The sequence below is a fragment of the Anguilla anguilla genome, chromosome 2 (assembly GCF_013347855.1).
Source record: "Anguilla anguilla isolate fAngAng1 chromosome 2, fAngAng1.pri, whole genome shotgun sequence".
In the NCBI taxonomy this organism is placed as follows: Eukaryota; Metazoa; Chordata; class Actinopteri; order Anguilliformes; family Anguillidae; genus Anguilla; species Anguilla anguilla.
In genome coordinates this window covers 31,918,587-31,940,638 of record NC_049202.1, presented here as the reverse complement: position 1 = coordinate 31,940,638, position 22,052 = coordinate 31,918,587, and the positions used below count along the sequence as shown (strand labels likewise).

The 22,052-nt window shown below is 39.2% G+C and overlaps 1 protein-coding gene across 2 annotated transcripts; it reads left to right on the top strand.

Annotated features, from left to right (window-relative positions):
- Positions 1-539: 539 nt before the first annotated feature.
- ifngr1 (interferon gamma receptor 1) lies at positions 540-22,052 on the top strand. 2 transcript variants are annotated; one of them, XM_035400471.1, is made up of 7 exons: positions 540-750; positions 15,852-15,969; positions 16,742-16,920; positions 17,190-17,353; positions 18,224-18,371; positions 19,260-19,384; positions 19,759-22,052. In XM_035400471.1, the coding sequence occupies exons 1-7, from the start codon at positions 684-686 to the stop codon at positions 20,197-20,199; spliced, it is 1,242 nt and encodes a 413-aa protein (XP_035256362.1). In that variant the 5' UTR covers positions 540-683; the 3' UTR covers positions 20,200-22,052. The 2 variants fall into 2 exon arrangements, with proteins under 2 accessions (XP_035256362.1, XP_035256353.1); XM_035400462.1 differs by lacking the exon at positions 540-750 and adding an exon at positions 12,511-12,732.

Genomic DNA, 22,052 nt, shown 5'->3' with positions numbered 1-22,052 from the left:
CACGTTTCAGCTGAGATCAAACTCTGCTCTTGCCATTACCTGCATATAGAGTTCGGCGAATAAATTGCAAATTGGCGATGCATTTTTATTTTCAGTAACTTTACAGCAGCGGCAAAAAACTCCCCGATTTTGTTCTATGGGGCTGTGGACATGGCGCTTAAGAAATCTGGTCACCTTACTAAATGGGTGATTTTCTAGATCTGTTTCTCCTGCCCAGTCCGTTGTTCAATAATTGCAATGTCATAAAAGTAAGATCGTAATAGTGGGAATTACTGATGATTTATTATTTAATAAACTCAAGTGTCAACATGAAAAGGTGAGCGTATGACACTGACCGCTAGAATCGAACAGCGCAGTACAGTTTGCGGTCATAGCACAGCAACGTAAACAATCAACTTTCACCCCAAAATAAGAAGGAAAAAAAAACTTTCACCCCAAAATGACGGCGGCCCGGCTCAGCAGCTGGGCGTAGATGTTACATTGCACAACCAATGGAGGAGTGTCGCCTCTTGGTATTCTAATCTCTTCGGTATCACCGATTGTTCCTAGGGTGACAAGGAAGTAAATGCTAGTCGAAACCAGTTCTTAGTCCTGGCGGTCGAGTCTTTGGGAATTAGCCTAGGCTACTTCATTAGATCTTTCTATTATTTTAGTGATAATGTTTTTATAATTTTAGCGACACAATGAAGGAGGGTTCTCTGGCCTCTGCTTTCATTTTGATCATTATACTTCCAAACTTACACACATTAGGTAAGTGCCGGCTGGAATCACCAGGTATTCACTGTAATCAGGTAGGGATACAGTCACGTGACTGACAGCGTTTCCATAGTGTAATGTAGCCTATGTTGTCTCTTGGTCTGCATATGGAGAAAAAAATAAATCATGTATCGATATATTTGCTTGCCAAAGCCTCACGCCGCATGTCTGAATCGTGCCATTTCGATAAGTTTGCGAATTCTTGATTTTACTTCATCTTACATTTTGCCGAAGTACTTCAGTGTTGGTTTCGAATGCTGGTTGTCATACGAGGTCATTCGAATGCTGGTGGTCGTACGAGTGTCCCATTAGAAATCTATAACAGAAATGTTTGTTCAAGATGTGAAAAAACAATATGGAATTGTATAATTGTACTGCTTTATTCCACCTGCACGTTGGGATATGGGTGTCTTCGTTAGTATAAGTGTACCAGACTATTTCACCTGCATATGAGGATACAGGTGTTAATTTGGTGGAAGTCGGGAGCTGCTGTTCCACTGTAGTACAGTAAAATGCCAGTGAGAAATGCTAATGAAAAAATAAAAAAAAATGTATTACTCCAATAGCCTCTGGCGCTACTAGGCCTATATTTTGCAAGGTCCATGTTTAATACACTAAGGGGATAGTGTCTATGAATATAACAGTTGTTGGATTTAGCTAACTTACTCAAAAAATATGTAGGCCTAGTATAGCAGGATGAAATTTTATTTCAAACAGCTTTGAGGTAAGTAGTCATTAGCCGTTTTAATGACATTCATGAAAAATACTGAAGTCGGATGCAATATAAATCAAAGCTGATGTTGTAGTTATACCACCTATTCATTATGATTGTAACAGAGGTGTGGAATAATTGAAACAGTAAAATAAAACGCTCAATAATGTGCGTAAGCAGGGTTTTTTTTTCTGCACATGCTGATGTTACACATAATGATACACATTAGGTATCATGAAAAAACACAGGGCCAAGTTACATTAAATAATTTAGGAAACACTGGGTAGCATTACTTTGGAATAGAGAGTGTGTGTGAGCTAAGATAGCCAATATTGTTTGTTGTAACTTGTAACTTTTTATATCAATACTTTTAAGGGCAGGCCTAGATTTTGCAAGCTTTAATTAATGACTAATAAACAGTGCTTTGTTTGCATGAGTAACTTACATATTTACACATTGAAAACATGTTTTTGTTGAGGTATCATTTGTTTTTGTACTGAGTTTGTTATGAGTAACTGATACTAATAATGATAATGCATGTAAATGGATGAACCATAAGTATATCTAGAGAGACATGAATACACATACACACAAGCAAACTCACATACATTTTTTCTCAAAGAAACACAGGTGTGGATTCAGTCATTTTTACTTTGCCATGAACTACATATTAATCAAACGACGACTGAAGACTCACCTCTTTAGGCTGCACCTCTCCCCATCCCTCCCTACCCCCCTGTAAATGACTGTAAGCTTAGGGTTGTAACTAGGCAGCTGTTTCGTAGGTGACTTAGGTGCATTAACTGTCTTAACTACTGCTTGTATTTTTTCCATAGATTGCGTTGTTGCCGTTCTCGTTGTGTTAGTGTTAATCAGTTTAACCTTCAGGGTCCAAGTTGAACTATGCGGTTGTTCCCTGCACTTGGACCGGTACTTCTCTCTAGGGGTTTCGTCATACTTGTTCCTGGTTATGGTTATACACTTTGTTGTACGTCGCTCTGGATAAGAGCGTCTGCCAAATGCCTGTAATGTAATAATGTAATGTAATTGAAAGAGTTTATCAGATTTTTAAACAGATTAGTGTAAGTGTTTTTAATGGGTTATTGTATACACAGTAGATCTACAAATTCTTTGTATGTTAGTAGGTGATCTATAGGCCTAGCCAGGTTTTTTTGGGACTTGGGAGGTGGGTGGACCCTGAGATCCGGTGGGAGGTGGGTGAAAAAAGGTACAAACCAATGAATATGAATGTCTCAGATCAAAATAGTTGTATCTTTAATGTATTGTGTGCATACAAGCATGCAAATGATCTGACTAATCGGTTGGAAAGGGACACACAGCTTCTTCGCATTGCGTTAGGGAGATTAAATGATAGCCTAAATGCAATTTAGAAAAATCAGTTTTAATCACTAAGCAGTGGCAGAAACTTCCCGTGATTTTCCTTGAGTATCAATACAATTAATCCACAAAATACGCTGCTCAATACTATCATATATAGCCAGCTCTCCCCAAATAGGCAGTTTTAGTGAGTAGCCTAGGCCTTATATCCTACATTTATTTTCATTTGCAGTACGAAATTGTGCACGTTTTTAATCAACATTATTTGCGGATGCATGCACTTCTTTCTCCGCACTCGTATTCATGGCAAATATCTGCAATGTGTAGATTGTAAACAAAATTGAAGTGCAGGTTTTGTTTTTGCTGGTTATTCTGAAAGCTAACACGGTAGATAACAGACTGGTTTATCTTGTTTGTTAAGTGCAGACTACTTGGTGATCAAAACTGATTTTTAACGGATAAATTGAATTTATGATTTAATCCCCCTAAATCAGTATGAAGACGCAGGGTGTTAGGCTATTTGCCATTTGATTAGTCTGATCGTGGCACGTTTGATAATAAAGGGAAATTACTAATGAAAACTGGTTGAGATCAATGATTAGTTTAAAGGAAAGTTTGCGCCCCACCAATTTTCAGCTCACCAGTCGCCGCTGAATAAAATGTTAAATATTCAATCCTAGCTTAGCTGCTGACCAGCAACCTGCTGATTTTGCTCAATCAATCAAGGTTGCTGTTAATAATAGCCGGCGTTCGTGGGGGTTGTTTATTCATCTCTCTTTAAAATGTTGCATAGAGGAAATTACATGTTAATGAAATTACCTACAGTGTTCGCTTCCGAACAATCAAGACAATCAACAATATTTTTCTTTCTGTGCCTGTCTATACAAAGTTTTTTTCTTCTGATTTTTTATTGGTTGAGCGAGTAACTGGCTAGAGTTATAGAAAATAACCAAAGTTTGGTGCTTTATTGTCTGAATTCTGTGTGCTTACGTAAGTCATAAAGTTCAGAACTTAATGTTCTTTAGGGCTGAGAATTTGTGGTTAATTATGTTGGAAACCCTGAAAAGTGCCTAACTCTCAGTGCTGCATAGGTATGGGGCCTGCTGCCCCGGTAAGCTATAGCTAACTTGGAGGGATGGCATGCCTGCCATCCAAATTTTGATTTTATTCCTGAGCCCCAACACAGGTGTCAAGTGAAACTTCTACACCAGTGATAATCATCCCTGTTCCTGGAGATCTACCTGTAGGCTTTCACTCTAACCCTAACAAAGCACACCTCATTGAACAACTGAAGATCTGCATTGAGCCGATAATTAGTTGAGTCAGGTGTGCTGAATTAGGGTTCCTTAGATATTTCCCTGTTGTCCAGTCTAGAGGTTATCACGAGGCTTATGATATTTGTGGTGTGGGGATGGCTGGTTTAAGCAGCCACACCTGCCCTGGGTCAAGCCAATTAGCCTGGCCAATTATCTAATTCATAACCAATTATCTAACTAGCCAGGTCTAATTAGCTTGACCCAGGGCAGGTGTGGCTGCTTAAACCAGCCATCCCCACACCACAATATTGTATACCTAAATTTCTGAAAGGCATTTGGTAAGGTACCACATTACGTTACATTACAATTATTTGGCAGACGCTTTTATCCAAAGCGACGTACAAAAAGTGCATTTCATGGTCATAGACAACTTCTAAACACAGGTTCTGTAAGGTACAAGACTTATTTTGTAGTTATTTCTAGCCAAGACACCGTTTAGTTCACACAGTGAACACTATTCAGACCTAACCTCTGCAAAGCCAACTAGGCAGAAGAATAAGCTGCAGTATTAGGACAAATACAAATTACCAAAAAGTGCTGGGATGGGGCAACATGTAACGTGTCATGAAAAAGGGGGGGGGGGGATTTAGAGTGAAATATACAGCGTGGTGGTGGTTAGTCTAGGTATAGTCTGAAGAGATGAGTCTTCAGGCCACGGCGGAAGATGGGTAGTGAGGGGGAGGTTCGGAGAGGGACGGGGAGTTTGTTCCACCACTGGGGAGCTAGGGTGGAGAAGCTCTGTGATCCCTTTGGGCAGGTGGGAGGGGTTACAAGGCGCCCTGCTGCCGCAGAGCGGAGTGGTCGAGCAGGCACATAGAATCGTGTCATGTCCTGCAAGTAGATGGGGGCTGTCCTGTTGGCAGCAGTGTAGGCAAGGGTCAGGGCTTTGAACCGGATCCTGGCAGCGACCGGTAGCCAGTGGAGTGAACGCAGCAGAGGAGTGATGTGGGAGAATTTGGGAAGGTTGTAGATGAGTCGGGCAGCGGCATTCTGAATCATCTGTAGTGGCTGTGTGGCACAAGCTGGCAGGCTTGCAAGGAGAGAGTTGCAGTAATCAAGGTGAGAGGTCACCGTAGCCTGGACGAGCAGCTGGGTGGAGTGCGTCGTCAGGTATGGTCGAATCCTTCTGATGTTGTACAGAAGGAATCTGCAGGACTGTGATGTTGCCTTGATGTGCTCCTTGAGGTCCAGTTAGTCATCCAGGACCACCCCCAAGGTCTTGGCAGAGTGAGAGGCAGTCACTGTGGTGCCATCAACCGTGATTGAGAGCTCACAAAGTAAGGAGGTCTTGCACGGGAAGAAGAGCAGCTCAGTTTTGTTGAGGTTGAGCTTCAGATGGTGGCATGAGAGACTTGCTAGCAAAATGAAGACAGTAGGAATTTGGGGAGGTATTTCTGAGTGGATTTGGAACTAGCTACAGGGTAGAACACAAAGAGTAGTGGGGGGGGGCTCAATTTAAAAACGGTTCGGGAATAGTGGTTGATCAAGGCCTTTCAGGTTCTAGGTAGTGTGCTGTAGCGGTAATAATGGCCAACAGGATGTTGCGATATATAGCCAGAAGTATTGAGTATAAATCCAAGGAAGTTATACTTACTTTATACAATAAATTTGTTAGACCACCCTTGGAGTATTGTGTGCAATTCTGGGGACTGTTCTACAAGAAAGATATAGAGGCTCTGGAGAAGGTTCAAAGAAGAGCAACCAAATACATTCCTGGTATGAAAGATAAAAGCTATGAGGAAAGACTTAAGATGCTTAATCTCTTCAAGCCTAGTAAAAGGAGGGGTGATTTTATGGAGGTTTTTAAATCTATAAAGGGGATCAACAAAGTGAACTACAAGAGATTCTTCAGGTTGAGTTGTAGTGGTAAGGGTCCTAGACTCTTTATTTGGTGTGGGTTAAAACTGGGGAGCTGCAGTTCCATTTTACAGGTAGAAAAAAGCCAGTACTCATTTGGGAGTTGCATTTGTTCATTTTTATTATTTTATTACTGCAATAACCTTGGGCATGTTTTACTTGCTTGCTGTTTTCAGCATGTAATGTCGTAAGAGCGTGTTATGGTTCTCTGATCTAGCTTTAAACGAGTCCATAGTCTAAATAGACATAGACTAACCCTTGTGTTATATGGTCACATCATGTGACAACTATGCTCAAAACTGGTAAAAGATGTGCAAAGACCCAGTCATGGAGAGTAGATAGGCCTATTAAAATTCAAAGTTTGTTATATAGATCCTGACAACAGTTAGGATTCAAATTCACATTCAAATATCCATTGTTCAATTCCCTAGAGACAAGGAAATATACTCACAGAAATAGAGCTGAATTCTTTTACTATTGTGTACACCAGCGTTTCCAAACCTCTTTCCTTCCGCGGCACACTTTTCAAATTTACAGAATCTCATGGCACACCACGCCGACAGAAAAAAACCGCGAGCGACATACTGATGTTGATGTGACGCACCAACAGTAGGCCTAAATGTTCTTTTGGGGGTTTAATTAAGCAATATGCATTTTAATGACATTTATTTTGGCTTTTGTGAATGAGATTTGTTCATTTAAGTTTTTTTAATTCATTTGAACATAACATTTTTTTAAAAAGGATTTTTCATACGGCACACCTGACCTCGTCTGACGGCACGCCAGAGTGCCGCGGCACACCGTTTGGGAAACGCTTGTGTACACAGACCTGATACCCTGAACATTTTATCAGATACTTTTTTATGGTAGGCTGTGAGCAATGACCGACCCGTTCCAGCAGTACAGCATAAACAGACATTGAGACCACTGATGAAACATATCCATAACAACTGCCATTTTTCAACAGTTTGAAATACCAGCTGCTTTGAAATTTAACTGAATTTTTTAATTATTACATGATTAAGGAACTAAAAAACCTGGTAAAAGTTATAAAACGGAAGTACTGGCTTTGCATAGTCGTTGCATGCATTCATTATGAGGTTTAATAAATTCAGATTCTTGATTGTGAAAAAGCCATGTGAATTTAATAATATAAGGAACTGAATACATTTAAATTGTCAGATTTTTTGCTTGTCTTCAATTATAAGCCTTAAATCATAAGCTGTAAGTAGGAACACCAATTTATCAATCTCTTATTTACCAGTTTATGTGTTAACATTGGAAGGCTAATATGATACAGGCACCTCAATTGCTATACTTACTCTTAGTTAAATAATTAATATTTTATGAATAATAAACAGTTCAGTTCTGGCTGCATACAGAACATTCTTTTCTTTTTGGCAATATCATTTGGACAATGGGGTGCCATAGTGGTGCAGTGGCTAACACCATGGCCTCGCAGCAAGAAGGTCGTGGCTTCAAATCACCTGTGATAGATTGGTGACCTGTCTAGGGTGTATTTCTGCTTCCTGCCCAATGCATGCTGGGATAGGCTCCAGAGCCCCCCATGACCCTGCCCAGAATAAGCGGATATAGATAATGGATACAGTATTCACTCCTTAGGCTTTTCTATGGAGTGAAATCGCTGCCAAAAACAGGTATATTACAAAAGAAATATTCGTAAACGTTTTACATTTGTGCATGTAAACTGTGGTTCGTAATTGTAAATTGTGAAATCTGTGATTGAAAACCTTTGTATATTTTTTGTGCTCAGGACTATACACGCATACATAGGTTTATGTACAATTTTGGCAGTCTTTTCACATAGACTTGCAATTGTGTTATTTGGAATTGTATATTCATGAATCATGGAATCATACCTAGCCAGTCCACTGTTGAATCATCAAGCAATACCTTGATCCTATTGGTTTATGGAGCTCCCAATGTACAAGAGCAGGATTTTGGAAACATGGCACTCACAGTCTGGTGGTAGCGGCCAATCCCGAACTCCAAGTTAATGTCGAATGGTTTCCTTCCTTAACCCTGTTTTTAAATAAAATTGTTTTCTTTTGAGCAGATCCGACAGCAAATTATACCTTGCTAACTAGCAAGACTGTTAGCCAGCTAAAATAGATTGTAATAGCTTATTTTATGTCTTAGCCTAATTTTAGTTAGTCACAGATGTCTTACAGGCAGATGGTATAAAAGTAGCTAGGTAACAGACAATAACCCTGTATTTAAACTTTTTAACAGGACATACTGACATTGAATTGGCTACATGGAGTAACTCATTCAGTTACGCAGTCATTAAATCAGACAATGCAGGGAGTGAGGGGTCCAGGCTCCTTAAGTGATAAGGCACCAAAGCACTCTAGTTCAACAAGAGATAGGTAAAAGAATATCAAGGTTTTTAGTTTGCATTTTTTCATAGGATTATATGGCAGTGCTTTAACTAAACACTGCCATACATTTCACCCATAGCAACTTCCTGTTGCTTGTCAGATGGTTGGTGGCTGACAGAATGCTCTCAGTATATTTTTACTTTCTCCACAAGAAGGTGGACAAAACCCTGAGAGGCTCAGAGGACCTGATACTCATGCAAGCAGGACTGGCCAAACGTCTTTTGACATTGATGTCATCTCCTACCCTGAGGTTTTGTGGATGCTCCAGCTTTCTTTCTTTCTTACTCTCTTTCTCCTTTCCATTTACCTCACATTGAAATCTCCGGCATGGTGGTAATTAGGCTATTTTCAGAAGTGTCTCTCTCTCCCCTCTCCCAGGTAGGACTACCTTGACCCCATGTTCTTTGAGAATTATCAGTCCCCTCCATGACATCTTGCAAGTGTTTCTTTTGCGTGTCAAAATAGCACTCATCTTCAGTTTATTGTAGTTTTGAGAAATAGACTGTTGTCTATGACCAATATTCTATGGAAAGTGATTGTAAAATTGATCTTTCATGCACACAGTAAAGTATTCACATGACAGAAAGATTGAATTTGTAATTCCTGATTCGGGAGCATAGTTTACCTTGTGTTTGAAGCAGAACACTTTGCTGGATATTTTATTTTGAAATGTTTGACTACAACTTAGTGATGTAGTCAAATACTTGACTATCAATGTAGCCAGAAATGTATTTTTGGTTTATCTAAGTTCTTCCTTAATGTTTTACTTAAGTCTATTAACACATTGAGCTCGTTGCCATTTGCTTTGTTCTGCTTTAATTTAATTTAATTCAGCAACTATGATTCCACTTGTAATTCTATAATTCCATGAATTTTAAAAAAGTAACCTCTTTCTAAAGGAATTGTTTGCCATATTGTACCTCCAATGCAGGTTGATTGACTGATTAAAAGTCAACGGATGTAAATATGAAACATTTGTTCGTGACATTCATAGCTATTTGTAATGTAATGTAGTCTTAAGTAAATTATCCCTCAACAGACATTAGGTCTCTAAAAAAGCTTGTTACAATTCAGGCTGTGTGGTTGTGGACGGAAAGGAAACCTGTATATACAGGGTGGCCCTGATTTTGCAGAGTGTAGAAAATTACTCATAGACAGGTGCTTTTTAAAAAAAATCTCTATCTCTCTTTTATTAAGCTTTAGCCTGATGTATGTTTATAAATTAATTATTTTAAATCACAATAAATTGTTTTTTTCTTTTACTATACTCATATTACACGTGGGTATTTCTCTACCTGTGTGTACATGTCAATGTCTGTTAAGCACTTTGTGCTGACTCGGTCAGAAAAAGTGCTATATAAATCTAAATGACTTGACTTGACGTGTACTAGAGGGGTGCTTACAGTTGCAGTTCTCCTTGTACTATATGGGAGCAGGTAATGGTTGCGATGAAAGAGAAAAAGGCCACTTGCTAAGAATATAATTTATATGTACTATGATTTTCATAGTGCTCTGTAAATATAGCACTGATTGATTTGACATACTGATCCATGAAATGATTGACGGAATTAATGGTAGAAAGATTAAAAGGGTTCTCGATTCGCCAATGCCACACTAGAGTATATGAGTGCAGAATATGAGAGCATGCCCACACCTTAGTCACAGCTCAGGCACCGTATGTGGACCTTACTCGTGCCTTTATGAGCACTGATAAGAGTATTCCCCTCCCATATACGTTGAACTGCAGGTTGAGAAAGGTCTGAAGGAAATTTCTGGGGTTTGAAGTCAGGACTGTTTCCTCGCTTTTGAGTTTTATCTTGTGTTTTTTTATCTCGCATGTGCTTTTTTGTGATTTTTTTAATGCTTTTTGTCAATCAGTATGTCATAGCTCTCCCACTTTGCTTTTAACTGGAAGATTTACATTACATTACATTACATTACAGGCATTTAGCAGACGCTCTTATCCAGAGCGACGTACAACAAGTGCATTAGTTCAAGGTGCAGAGGTGCAAAAGAAACACACTAGAGTGAAGTAAAGATCGTAGTGCCAGAAGTGACCACATAGATCAGGACTCCAACCCTGTAGAGTAACCTGTTCAGCAAACAACAATCCTGCCAAGATTTATTCCTTAACATCATGGAATAATCTTTTTTTATGACCACACCTCAGAAATTCTTCATCTTGAATGCCTGGCAGCTGACTTGTCCTTCTACTGTCACATGTCTTGTTTCTACTTTTCTTATGTGTCGTAATGCATTTGTACATGCATGTTGCCACCAGGGACTTGTTTGGTAAATTGCTTGATGAAAAACACGTTGGTCATTATCATTGTCTTAAAAAGAGAATGTATTGTAGGTCAGCTAAATAAGTAAAAGTTCCCATTTAACTGAATTTTCAGTGTCATAACTAACAGGAATGCGTCGTATTTCAGAAATATTTAGAACCAGGACTCAAAGGTGGCAATATATTGTAATATAATTAAAGGCAGTACTCTTTCATTGCCATCATGTTTTATGAAGTAACAGATGATTTTAATGAAAGACTTATTCCATCAAAATAATTTCCTGAGGTACTGGCATGAGGAAATGGAAGTGGTTAGGTGACTTCTGTCATGGGATACTGCAGTGCAGCTTTTATCAATTCCTAGTAAGGGCGAGGCAGCATCTACATTAAGGACAACTTTTGTTTACTTTGGCTTCAGTTTATGTGTATCTGGTGGTTCTGTGATAGCAGATATTGTGTAAAGCAGTGTGTGACTTAGCCAGTGTGCAAAGCAATGAATTAGATGTGTACCAAATCTGAACTTTACTTGATAAGTAAAACATCTATTCCTCAGCCATCATTAGCTCTCTAATAAACCATCTACCACGTGGCAAGCGATGTAAATCCACTGTGCCAGTATCCGTATGGTTGTGTGTTTCATTCCCAGCTAGAGCACACTGTGTCATGTAGCCAACATTTTAGCTCATCCTACATCCTACAGTTCATGCCTATAAGTCTCACATGATTCAGCATGAACACTTGGGGATGAATGAAATACATGCCAAGACTTATGTTATGTTGTCTTTCATTTTCTTTATCAGGTATGTGTATGTGTGAACTCCATGACTAAGATAATTAAATACTTGTCAGACAGAGGAGTCATAAGTTTCCTCACAACCCTGAAATGGATTTAGATATAAAAGTATTTTCTCTTTTCAGTGGAACTGGAATGAGCTATCAAAACCCACTAACCATGAGAATATTATACGACATTAGAAAATGATGTGCAAGTAAAAAAATTTAAAAAATCACGATTCTGTATCAAACTTTGAAAAACTGTGAATTTTGAATTCCATTATGAAAAACCATTTTCTTGGCTCTGATTATTTCAAATCCTGGAATAATCTGCCTTTTCACTGTTTGCCCTCTGATGGCACGAAGTGGTTATCACTTCTATAGCCCACATCGTAACTCTGCCATTGACCAACACATTAAACTGAATGTACTGTCGCCTGCCTGCTTGGAGGCCTAATTTAGCCCTCATTTAGTGATGGAGTAGTGCTAATTATTTTATATGAAACCAAATTAGACTAGCCTGTACCTAGGAGTATTTTAAGCCAAGTCTGTAAAAGCCAATTTTAGTTAGTCCATCTAGGACTAAAATGTTCAATCTAGGACTTTTTTGAAGTCACTTGGTCGCTGTGCCTACTGAGTGTCAGAAAATAAGATGTGCCCCCCCCCCCCCCCCCCCCCCCCCCATGTCCCTAGTTATAAAACTGAAAAAAGAAGAGCAATAAGTGGTTGACCAACGCTACAGTGTAACACGCCAATATTTCAGTAATAATCGTGATAAACATTTATGACATTTTATGACCATTATATATATATATGGTCATAAAATTCAATTCAATTCAATTTTATTTTTACAGAGAACTGTCACAAAGACACTTTACAGAGTGGCAAGGCAAGAGATTAAAAAGAGCAAACAGTGCAATCACCAATCACCAGACCTGAACCCCCAAATAGCAAGTACATAAGGTAAAAAAAAAAAACTCCCCAATGGGAAGAAATCTCGAGAGGAACCCGGCTATAGAGGGGGAACCCATTCTCCACTTGCTAGCCTGGTGTAAAGTAGCAGACAGAAAATAAAATTGGTTAAGTAGGTTACAGCTGAGGTGAAGCTAATAAGAATAATAGAAGACCAAATGGTATAATTCAGAATAGTGCAATTTAGAGGGGCCGGATGATGGATCTGGAGCTCCAGAAAGCGTCAAGGCATGGGCAGGGAAGGAACGGCTGAAGCAGTCCATGACCGTGAAGCGAAGGACAGGACTGGGGCGATCCTGTGGATTCAGGCCGAGAAAACAGGTTGGAGCAGTCTTTGAACTCAGGGCAAGATAAAGGGTGGGAGCCCCATGGAAAAATAAAAAGAGAAGATAAGGTTAAAGCCAGCTTGACACTTGATGCTAAGATACCGAGTGTGTCAACACTGTAGTGCTTAATAAGTCCTAGAAAACAAAGGCATTTTAGGCATCCTGTCTATATAAGCACTGCTTTGTTTAGAAATGATTGGAGGCCAGACCCAACACAGGCACCTGACAAGAATGCAGTTTGGCTTGATTAATTGTGTGTATATGTCACAAACAGGTTGCACCCAAAGTACGCTTTTAGTCTTGCAATATCAACATTTGTTGTATATCATGTAGTAAATGGCTAACAGTGAACCTGCCATATGGTTAACAGTGAACCATCCCTGCTCTGTCAGTGTAGGTAGCAATCTGTTAGTGTATTGTATCAACATTTGTTGTATATCATGTAGTAAATGGTTAGCAGTGAACCATCCCTGCTCTGTCAGAGTAGGTTGCAATCTGTTGTATTTATCTTTATGTGCAGTTCAGCATTGCATGTATGTTAGTAGTTCATATCAGCATTGAAAGACTGGTAAAGACAACTTCTGATGGATACATACACAGTAGGGACAGTAGGTCCTGCAGTTCAATGTTTTTTTTAATTTAATATATTTGTTTAGTGCAGAATGTTGGTTTGTGCCAACCAATATGATCTGTGCCAAAACAAAAATGTTTTATGTTGCATACTTTAATTTCCAATCCCAAATTGGTATTATTCTGCTCCCTAGTGGTCAGTGGAGGTTTGACACTATTGTGTGGATTTATTCCTAATCTGTGTTTGAGAGGCCTGGATTCAATCATCATTTTCCTTACCTTTGCACTTTTCTGCTTCACGAACTCTGTTTGGTGAGTTAGTTGTAAAGATTGCTGAACTCACCAAATTGTGTTCATGATGAATTATTGCCTGTAATTTTTAGTCAAAGTTAAGGACAATGTTGTTTGAAGCCAAAATTTGATTTGTTTGGTTTTATTTGTGGATATTTATTTACAACCCCAATTCCAAAAAAGTTGGGACGATAAATTAAATACAAATAAAAACATAAAGTAGAAATTTGTGAATTTACTTTGACTTGTATTCAAACAAAAACAGTATAAAGAAAAGGTATTTCATGTTTTACCTAATCAACTTCATTGTTTTTTGAAGATATACGTTTATTATGAAATTTATGCCTGCAACATGCTCCAAAAAAGTTGGGACAGTCAAGTGTTTACCACTGTGTAACATCACCATTTCTTTTAATAACACTTATTAAGCGTTTTGGCACTGAACACACCAGTTGGTTAAGTTTAGCAAGCGGGATTTTCCCCCATTCTTCCATTATGCAGGTCTTCAGCTGCGCAATTGTACCGGGCCTTTATTGCCATATTTTGTGTTTCATAATGCGCCACACATTCTCAATCGGAGACAGGTCGGGACTGCAGGCAGGCCAATCTAGCACCCGCACTCTTTGCTTACGCAACCATGCACTTGTAATCCGGGCAGAATGTGGTTTGGCGTTGTCCTGCTGGAAAATGCAGGGACGTCCCTGGAGAAGACAGTATCTGGATGGCAGCATAAGTTGCTCCAAAATGTGTCCATATCTTTCTGCATTAATGGTGCCCTCACAGATGTGCAAGTTACCCATGCCATGGGCACTGACACACCCCCATACCATGACAGACGCGGGCTTTTGGACCTTACGCTGATAACAGCTTGGATGGTCCTTTTCCTCTTTGGCCCAGAGAACATGATGTCTGTTTTGTTCAAAAACTATTTGAAATTTTGACTCGTCGGTCCACAAAACACGTTTCCACTGTGCTACTGTCCATCTCAGATTAGACCCAGAGAAGTCGACAGCGCTTCTGGACAGTGTTGATGTATGGCTTCTGCTTTGCATGATAAAGCCTTAACTTGCATCTGTAGATGTAGCGGCGAATGGTGTTGACTGGCAAGGTTTACCAAAGCAATCCCGAGCCCATGTCATGATATCCATTACAGAATTTTAAGACAATGACATCTGAGGGATCGGAGATCACGCGCATTCAGAAATGGTTTTCGGCCTTGCCCTTCACACACCGAGATTTGACCGGATTCCTTGAATCTTTTAATTATATTGTGCACTGTAGAGGATTAAATGCCCAAAATCCTACCAATTTGTCTTTGGGGAATGTTGTTCGCTGATGCATCTGTTGGCAAATTGGCGAGCCTCAACCCATCCTTGCTCTTGAAGGACTAGGTCTTTCTTGGAGGCTCCTTATATACTATAACACGATTGCTTCACTTGTTTCACATCACCTTGTTTCAACTTGTCACATCATTATTAGTCCTAAATTGCCCGTCCAAATTTTTTTTGGAACATTTTGCAGGCATAAATTTCATAAAAAAATGTTTATCTTCAAAAAACAATTAAGTTGATTAGGTAAAACGTGAAATACCTTGTCTTTATACTTGAATACAAATAAATTTACAAATTTACTGCTTTCTGTTTTTATTTGCATTTCATTTATTGTCCCAACTTTTTTGGAATTGGGTTGTACATTAGTACTAGGTCAGAAAACACTATAATTAGATTGTGCATGTATGTGTACATGTGTAACTATATCTATGCTAATCTAATGCATCTTATCCTTATTATTTTTTTTTTTTTTTGATGAAACAATTGTCTCATGTATATGATAAATGAACACTGTCATGATATTGGAATGTAAACAAAGCACCTACAATGCAAAATACCTTTAACAGACAATGCACGGGTCTGTACCCTAAGTCCACCACTCAAATATCCTGTCTTCTTGCCATAATTGGTATTCAGCCTAAGAGATGTATTAAGGATATCCATCCATGTAAAATAACTGTTTCAATTTGACAGTATGTGTTAACGCTCCAATGAGCACAGTAAAATGCAACATTGGCTCCCCCCTGTGTTTGTGTTGTGCAATTCAATAAATAACTGACAGGAAGAGTGACAATGAATGCTATTTCCTTAAATATTTTGTCACCGCAAACATGGTTTGTGCTGTTGTAGGGTGCCTTTTTTCTAGAATGCAGGTCAATTGTTTCTGAGTTCACTTTGCTAACTTTTGCTACTGTTTTTCCAGTTCCTGCTCCATTCGATTTGAAGTTGAGCTGCCACAATTTTGAGACTGTTGTGTACTGGAACTACAAGAACGTCTCTCTGCGACCACGCTTCAGAGTTCAAATCTTAAAGGACATCAAGTGGGTTTCCATTGACCATGCATAGGGCGCAATATTCCTATTACATCATTACAGCTCCAAGTGTATGCCTATTTTCTGTATTTGTGAATGGAATTGTCTGGTATAGCAAGGAACATGCAAAGAGGGGATGTTCAGAAATGTCACTGTCTCTGTCTATATTCAGACTGAAAATCTGAACTGGGCATGACGTAAACGAGGCATTCTGTAAATGAGAGAAAAGGCTAGTTTTTCACCTTTTTATACAGTGCCTTCAGAAGGTTTTCACTCCCCATTGATTATTTTTTTATTTTGCTGTATTGCAAGTCAAATTAAACACAAGTACATTCAATTCCTATAAAAGTGACTACATATTTTTTTATTTGCGTAAATAAAAATTGTTGTACCTTTTAGATACAGTATTACATCTTCAGAAAGTATCCAGGTGCTTAAAGAGATGCGAAAGGTGAAGCATAGCTACTTCATGTAGTCATTATGAATAGTAGTTTCAGCTAAGCAAATAGCATGATACTGCTTAAGAATAAGCTTTTAACAAGAAATAGTTTTAACCTAAACCTCATCGTCCAACATAAACCGTTAAAATGAAAATCTAAAGCAAAGGAAGATTTTTTTATTGTTAAGAAGGTAGTATGTTATGTCAAGCGAGTGTTGACACACATTCTTTCTGTATAAATGCTATTTGTTATTTTATTGTTGTTAATGCTGGTCATAGCGTACAACTGTTATTGTTAATGCTTAGATAACCTCCGATTTTTTCACGTCTTCCTTTATACAGTAATGCAGACTCTGAGACAACTGAAACATCGTTCCTTCGTCAGGACATTTCATCATTTGTCACACACATTTATGACAGTTACTATGTGAATGTGTCTGCTATGAAAGAATCGGAGATTTCAACATCTGCTGTGTCACCACAATTCTCCTACCGCAAGGACTTACCAGCAGAGGTTCGCTGTGAGTTGCCCATTTCTGTCAGAGGGTGCATTTACTAATAACATCCTGATTCAGCCTGTGCAAATACAATAGCTTTCTTTTGTTCTGCTGCGGTTAAACAAAATTGATGTGGTTTTTCATAACCTGCTAGACAGCTACAAGAGAACAAACCCCAAATATGGTCTGCTGCACTTGTCATTGTATGTACTGGCATTGTATATCAGAAGTCATAAAAAGGGTATCGGCGAGTAGGGTAGTATTATTTTTTCTTTGTCATTTCCTCTTCTCAGGTACATTGGACTTCCCAAACGTGACCCTATCAGTCAAAGATGGACAGATCACATTTACTTTCTCTCACCCATATCAAGTCTACAAAGACACCCCAATGGTGAAAAAGCTTAATGGATGTGAAGAATGCAACAAGTTTAAGTACAGCGTTTCATACAATGAGACGGTAAGGACATAACTGACTTGTATTTACAATGAAGATTGATCTAATGCGGGCCTGTCAAAAAAGAAAAAACATATCTAGCCTGTTTGAAGACACATCAGTGAAGCCCATTCCAGTTTAGTTCTAGTACATTTCAGTCATTTAAATGAAATGCCAGATCCATAACAGTGTTACAGAGACATCTAAAGACAGGTATCTACTGTAATCAGGGCCTTGTGTTTTCAATGACAGTTACTCATGAATCCAGCGGCAATGTAACATTGATGACACAGCATTGCGAATACTGCAGTGCGAGATGGACAATAGCCATGAGCACTACTACATGAATTAATGTGTGTTCACATTTAATTTAGTCGTAATTACATCACTAATTGAGATGATTCAGATGCAGCAGTGAGATGATTGTTAAATGGTTGCTGGTTTGTTTTTCATTATTGACCATTTGGCTTCGTGTGGAATATTAATCAGCATCTCACTGCTGGAGGACTGAACTGTTGCTTGCAATTTAGGGTCATTGATAGTTGTTGATGCAGATGCTTAGTAATAATGTTGGCCATTTGCGAAAACTGGGTGGCTGATGGTGGGTGCATCAAATTGAAACCAAGAGTAAAGGTATTTCTGAAACTCATCACTTTGTATGCCTCATAAAACTATATAATAGGAAATATGAGAGTTTGCTGAACTCACCAAACTTTTTTTATTGGTTGAAAAAAACATTTGCTTTCATTTTTAGCAAGAACCAAGGAGAAATTAAATTGAATTTTAAGAAACTTAATTGAATTCAGGCCATAGTAAGTTCCCAGTACCCACGTTGAGAAAGTTTGATCTGACGTGTCGGTTTGCTGATATTTTTCATACGTTCTTTCTCATTAGGATACATATAACTATGAATGCTTGGAGGAAGTATGCAAAGAAACCTTTCACATACCTGGAAATAGTGACCAGCACTGCATCAGCTTATCTGGAACAGAGCTGAAGATAAACTCTGGAAGAATATGTCAATGTGAGGAGACCCAGATCAGTAAGTGTCTCACTGAAGCGAACAAGTGATCACTGGTTCCTGTTGTGTGTCGGCTAACCTTGTTGTTATATTTTTTTTGTGTGTATATATTAAATGATCATACAAGCAAACAAGGCAATTAACACTTCCTAATCACACTGATTAACTGCCAAGATAACATGTAGTTCCAGTTCCCATCCAATCAGTTACTAAAAGGATGACAATGGAAGAGGAATTAAAATCTGACACCACTGTGGGTTGAATTCTGTTTGTCAACTATTTGCAGAGCTGCCCAAACAGGGTTTCCAGCCAAATTAGTTTTCAAAGACATGAAAGAAACAGATTATTATAGTTGTGTGACATTGCAAAATATGTTCACATTTACTGACTTCTATAAGATGGATATATTGCTAATAATCTCTCTTCCCTATGTCAGTAGATCATTAAATATTGTAACATCCCCAACTGCTAACACAGAAGTAATGGTCAGCAGGCAACTTGTCTCTGTTCATTACTGAAGCCATTATAGTCCACCTGTCCAACTTAAAATTTGATGCATTCCTTTTTACCTTCCTTGTTACCTGTCACTTATTTTGTTGGATTTACAAACTGTTCTATATATTAGTATATGGCCACATGAATTCACTAATGTCATAGTATAATTTGGCAGCAATTAAAGAGTAGAATAATGTCAAATGTGTCAAACGTGCTGAATACATATGAGAGCTGTCAGCATTAATGTGTTACTTCATGCGATTCATTTTGATTACAATTATTAATTACATCTTGGTTAAAGATGGGTGGTAAATGGGAACTTGGGTCATAGCTCTATATTTTTATCTTGTTGAGGGAAATATGTCTCAGCTGATGGCTTCATTGTGTGTCTATCTGTTTGCCCTGGGTTTCAAGGTTGGATATATTTCATCTTCGTCTCTGTGTGCATTGTGGTAGCCGGCGCTTTTGTGCTCATCGTGATTGGGGTGATAGTATTCATGAGAACGACGAAGACCATGCCATTGCTCCCCAAGACCTTAGTAAGTCTGGTTTCCCCCTGGTATCCATTCTCTCCTCTTCCTCAAGCATAACAGGATGGCAGACACAATGCAAAAAATGATTTCTCAAACCATAAACTGTGTGTTTCCTCTATCATTGCATAACACCAGTTTGTTCATTGCACCAATCTGCATGGACCCGCCTGTTTTATGTTTTATTTTCTCTTGTGTGTGTAATCAAAATATGTAAAGGAAAACACAATCATTTAATAAAGTGCTCTGCATTGTAAACAGGGACAGAAGGTGTAGCTATAGTGTGGTAGTTAGCAATTGTAGTTGACTTACAGCAGCTGTAGTATGAGTACAGTTTTTTATTGCATATCTAATTTGCTTCTGTGGTTATTTGATTTGAATAGGTCACTTTGGGCTTCAAGAAACACCCCGAGAACACCATGATGCCCAAGGACTATAATGGGCAGATAGCATGGCCCTTTATCAGCCCCAAGACCCTATTACTAAGCCCCAAGGAAGTGGTGCCTGCAGACAGTCCCAACTTAGCTGCACCTGAAGAGGGCTCACGGTTCCCCATTGGCGAGGTGCACCTTGAGGAGTGGAGCAGCAACCAGGAGGCCACACATCTCCTAGATCTCAGGGAGCCCTGCCACAAAGTCTGCAGTGACCAGTCCAGACAATGGGAAATAACAAGGGAGGAGCCAACAGAGGACTATGGCGGCTCCCCACCCTATGGAAACTTTTCGGGGTACGACCGGCCACAGGTGCTGGAGGTGGAGATTAGCCCTGGGGACATTGTACACGGATACGGACCACGTGACCATGACGATCAAATGGTCTTCTAAAATGGTCTCAATTTCCACTTCTATGCAGATGACACCCAAATCTTTATCAGCTCTACATCCACTAATCAGCCACCCACTGCTTTCATTGAAAACTCCTGGTTGCAACACAATTTTCATTCTCATCAGACCAAAACCCCAGCTCACAAAACTACACAACTTCTCCCTCACCATTGACACCATTTACCCCAGTCTCCACCTCCCCCCTGGTCCGCAACCTTGGTGTCATACTCGATCCATCCTTTGAAAAGCACATCAATAACACTGTCAAGGTTTCATTTTTTCACCTGCGTAATATCTCCAGACTCAGACCCTCTCTCACCCATCCAGATGCAGAAAAACTCATTCACGCCATTATTTCCAGCAGACTGGGCTACTGCAATGCACTCCTCACTGGTCTTCCTCCTACACAAACTGCAACTGGTTCAGAACTCGGCTGAAAGAATACTCTCCTGCACATCCTCCCAGTCGGTCTCACATCACCCCTGTCTTGAAAGATTTACACTGGCTCCCAATCACATCACGCATCACATTCAAACTCCTCATAGTTTATAAATCACTAAATGGCTTTGCACCCACTTACCTCTCTGACCTCCGTCTCCCCTACCAGCCACCCAGACAGTTACAATCATCCACTGCCGGCCTCCTCACCGCCATCCCCTCTCAGCGTCGTGCTTTTGGTGACCGCGACTTCTCAGTTGCCGCCCCCAAACTCTGGAATGTCCTCCCCCCTGACATCCGTACCTCAGGCTCACTCACCTCCTTCAAATCAAGCCTTAAAAGCGACCTCTTTTCCCTAGCCTTCCCTTGATGTCTGTCTTCCCCCAACACCCCCTCCTTCCACCACTGCACCACTGGTCCTACTGCATTTTCTGCATTGTATGTTTTTTATTGTATATTTGTATCTTTTTTTTGATAATTCATGCATTGTAAAGAGTCTTTGAGACTACGAAAAGTGCTATATAAAATAAATGTATTATTATTATTATTAAAATGACCAACAACTGTCCAGCTGTCCTTATCACATCAATAAGGGAGAGTAACACAGAGTTGACACGTGTACTGTGTTTGCCGTTGTTGTATTCTACCTCGTTAACCTGAAGGAATGAGAAATACAACACCCTTTACTTGAAGATCCTGGTGTAAAGTTTTTAAATATATTGGGGAATTATGGATCTGTTTTGACTTGCAGATCAAAGTCATGCAACTGCATGATTCTAGATTAGGTTAAGCACTTTGGATCTGGGGTTATCCCCAGGCATTGAAAGCAAGCTCACTTGTAGCATCCCGAGAAGCAGTCGGGAGCACATTGAGGACATGGCTAAATGTTTTTTGTTTTTTTTTTCCCAACAAAGCAAAATGATAGGTGTCAAAATTTGGTTTTCAGTACTTTATGAATCTTACCTTTGCAAGGATAGAACAACTCCAGTTGAAATTCAGCATTGGCACTTGGAATTTAGCTGGGTGTTATGACCTGATGAGACCAAAACTGACCTGTCCGACCAGGCACACCAGCAGTGGGTTTGGTTTCATAAGGCGGTGCTTACATTGAAGGTTTGCATGCAATTAAACAGGTCCTGATTAAATAGCGTTTTGCAATGACCAACAAAAAATGTACAGATATATGGAAATTATTTTTGTTCCACTGTTATTTATGTGTTAATACATTTTCTTCTAAGGTTCCATTATATTAATTATGAAAATTATGAATTTATGTCCTATGTTCAACAGAAATTCAATTTTCTCAAATTTAGCATAATTATGGGATATAATGAAACTTTCTGTATTTTAATTTGTCTCTTTTCGTGTACTCTTTTTGGAAAACTTGTATTGTAATAATAAAAGATTTAATGTAG

Bases quoted from the DNA above. Each gene is read 5' to 3' on its own strand.
- ifngr1 (XM_035400462.1), top strand. From the start codon at position 12,642: ATGGGCAGGGAAGGAACGGCTGAAGCAGTCCATGACCGTGAAGCGAAG. The intron at 15,970-16,741 runs GTGGGTTTCCAT...TCCTTTATACAG, and splicing joins CAAATCTTAAAGGACATCAA to TAATGCAGACTCTGAGACAA. The intron at 18,372-19,259 runs GTAAGTGTCTCA...CTGGGTTTCAAG, and splicing joins ATGTGAGGAGACCCAGATCA to GTTGGATATATTTCATCTTC.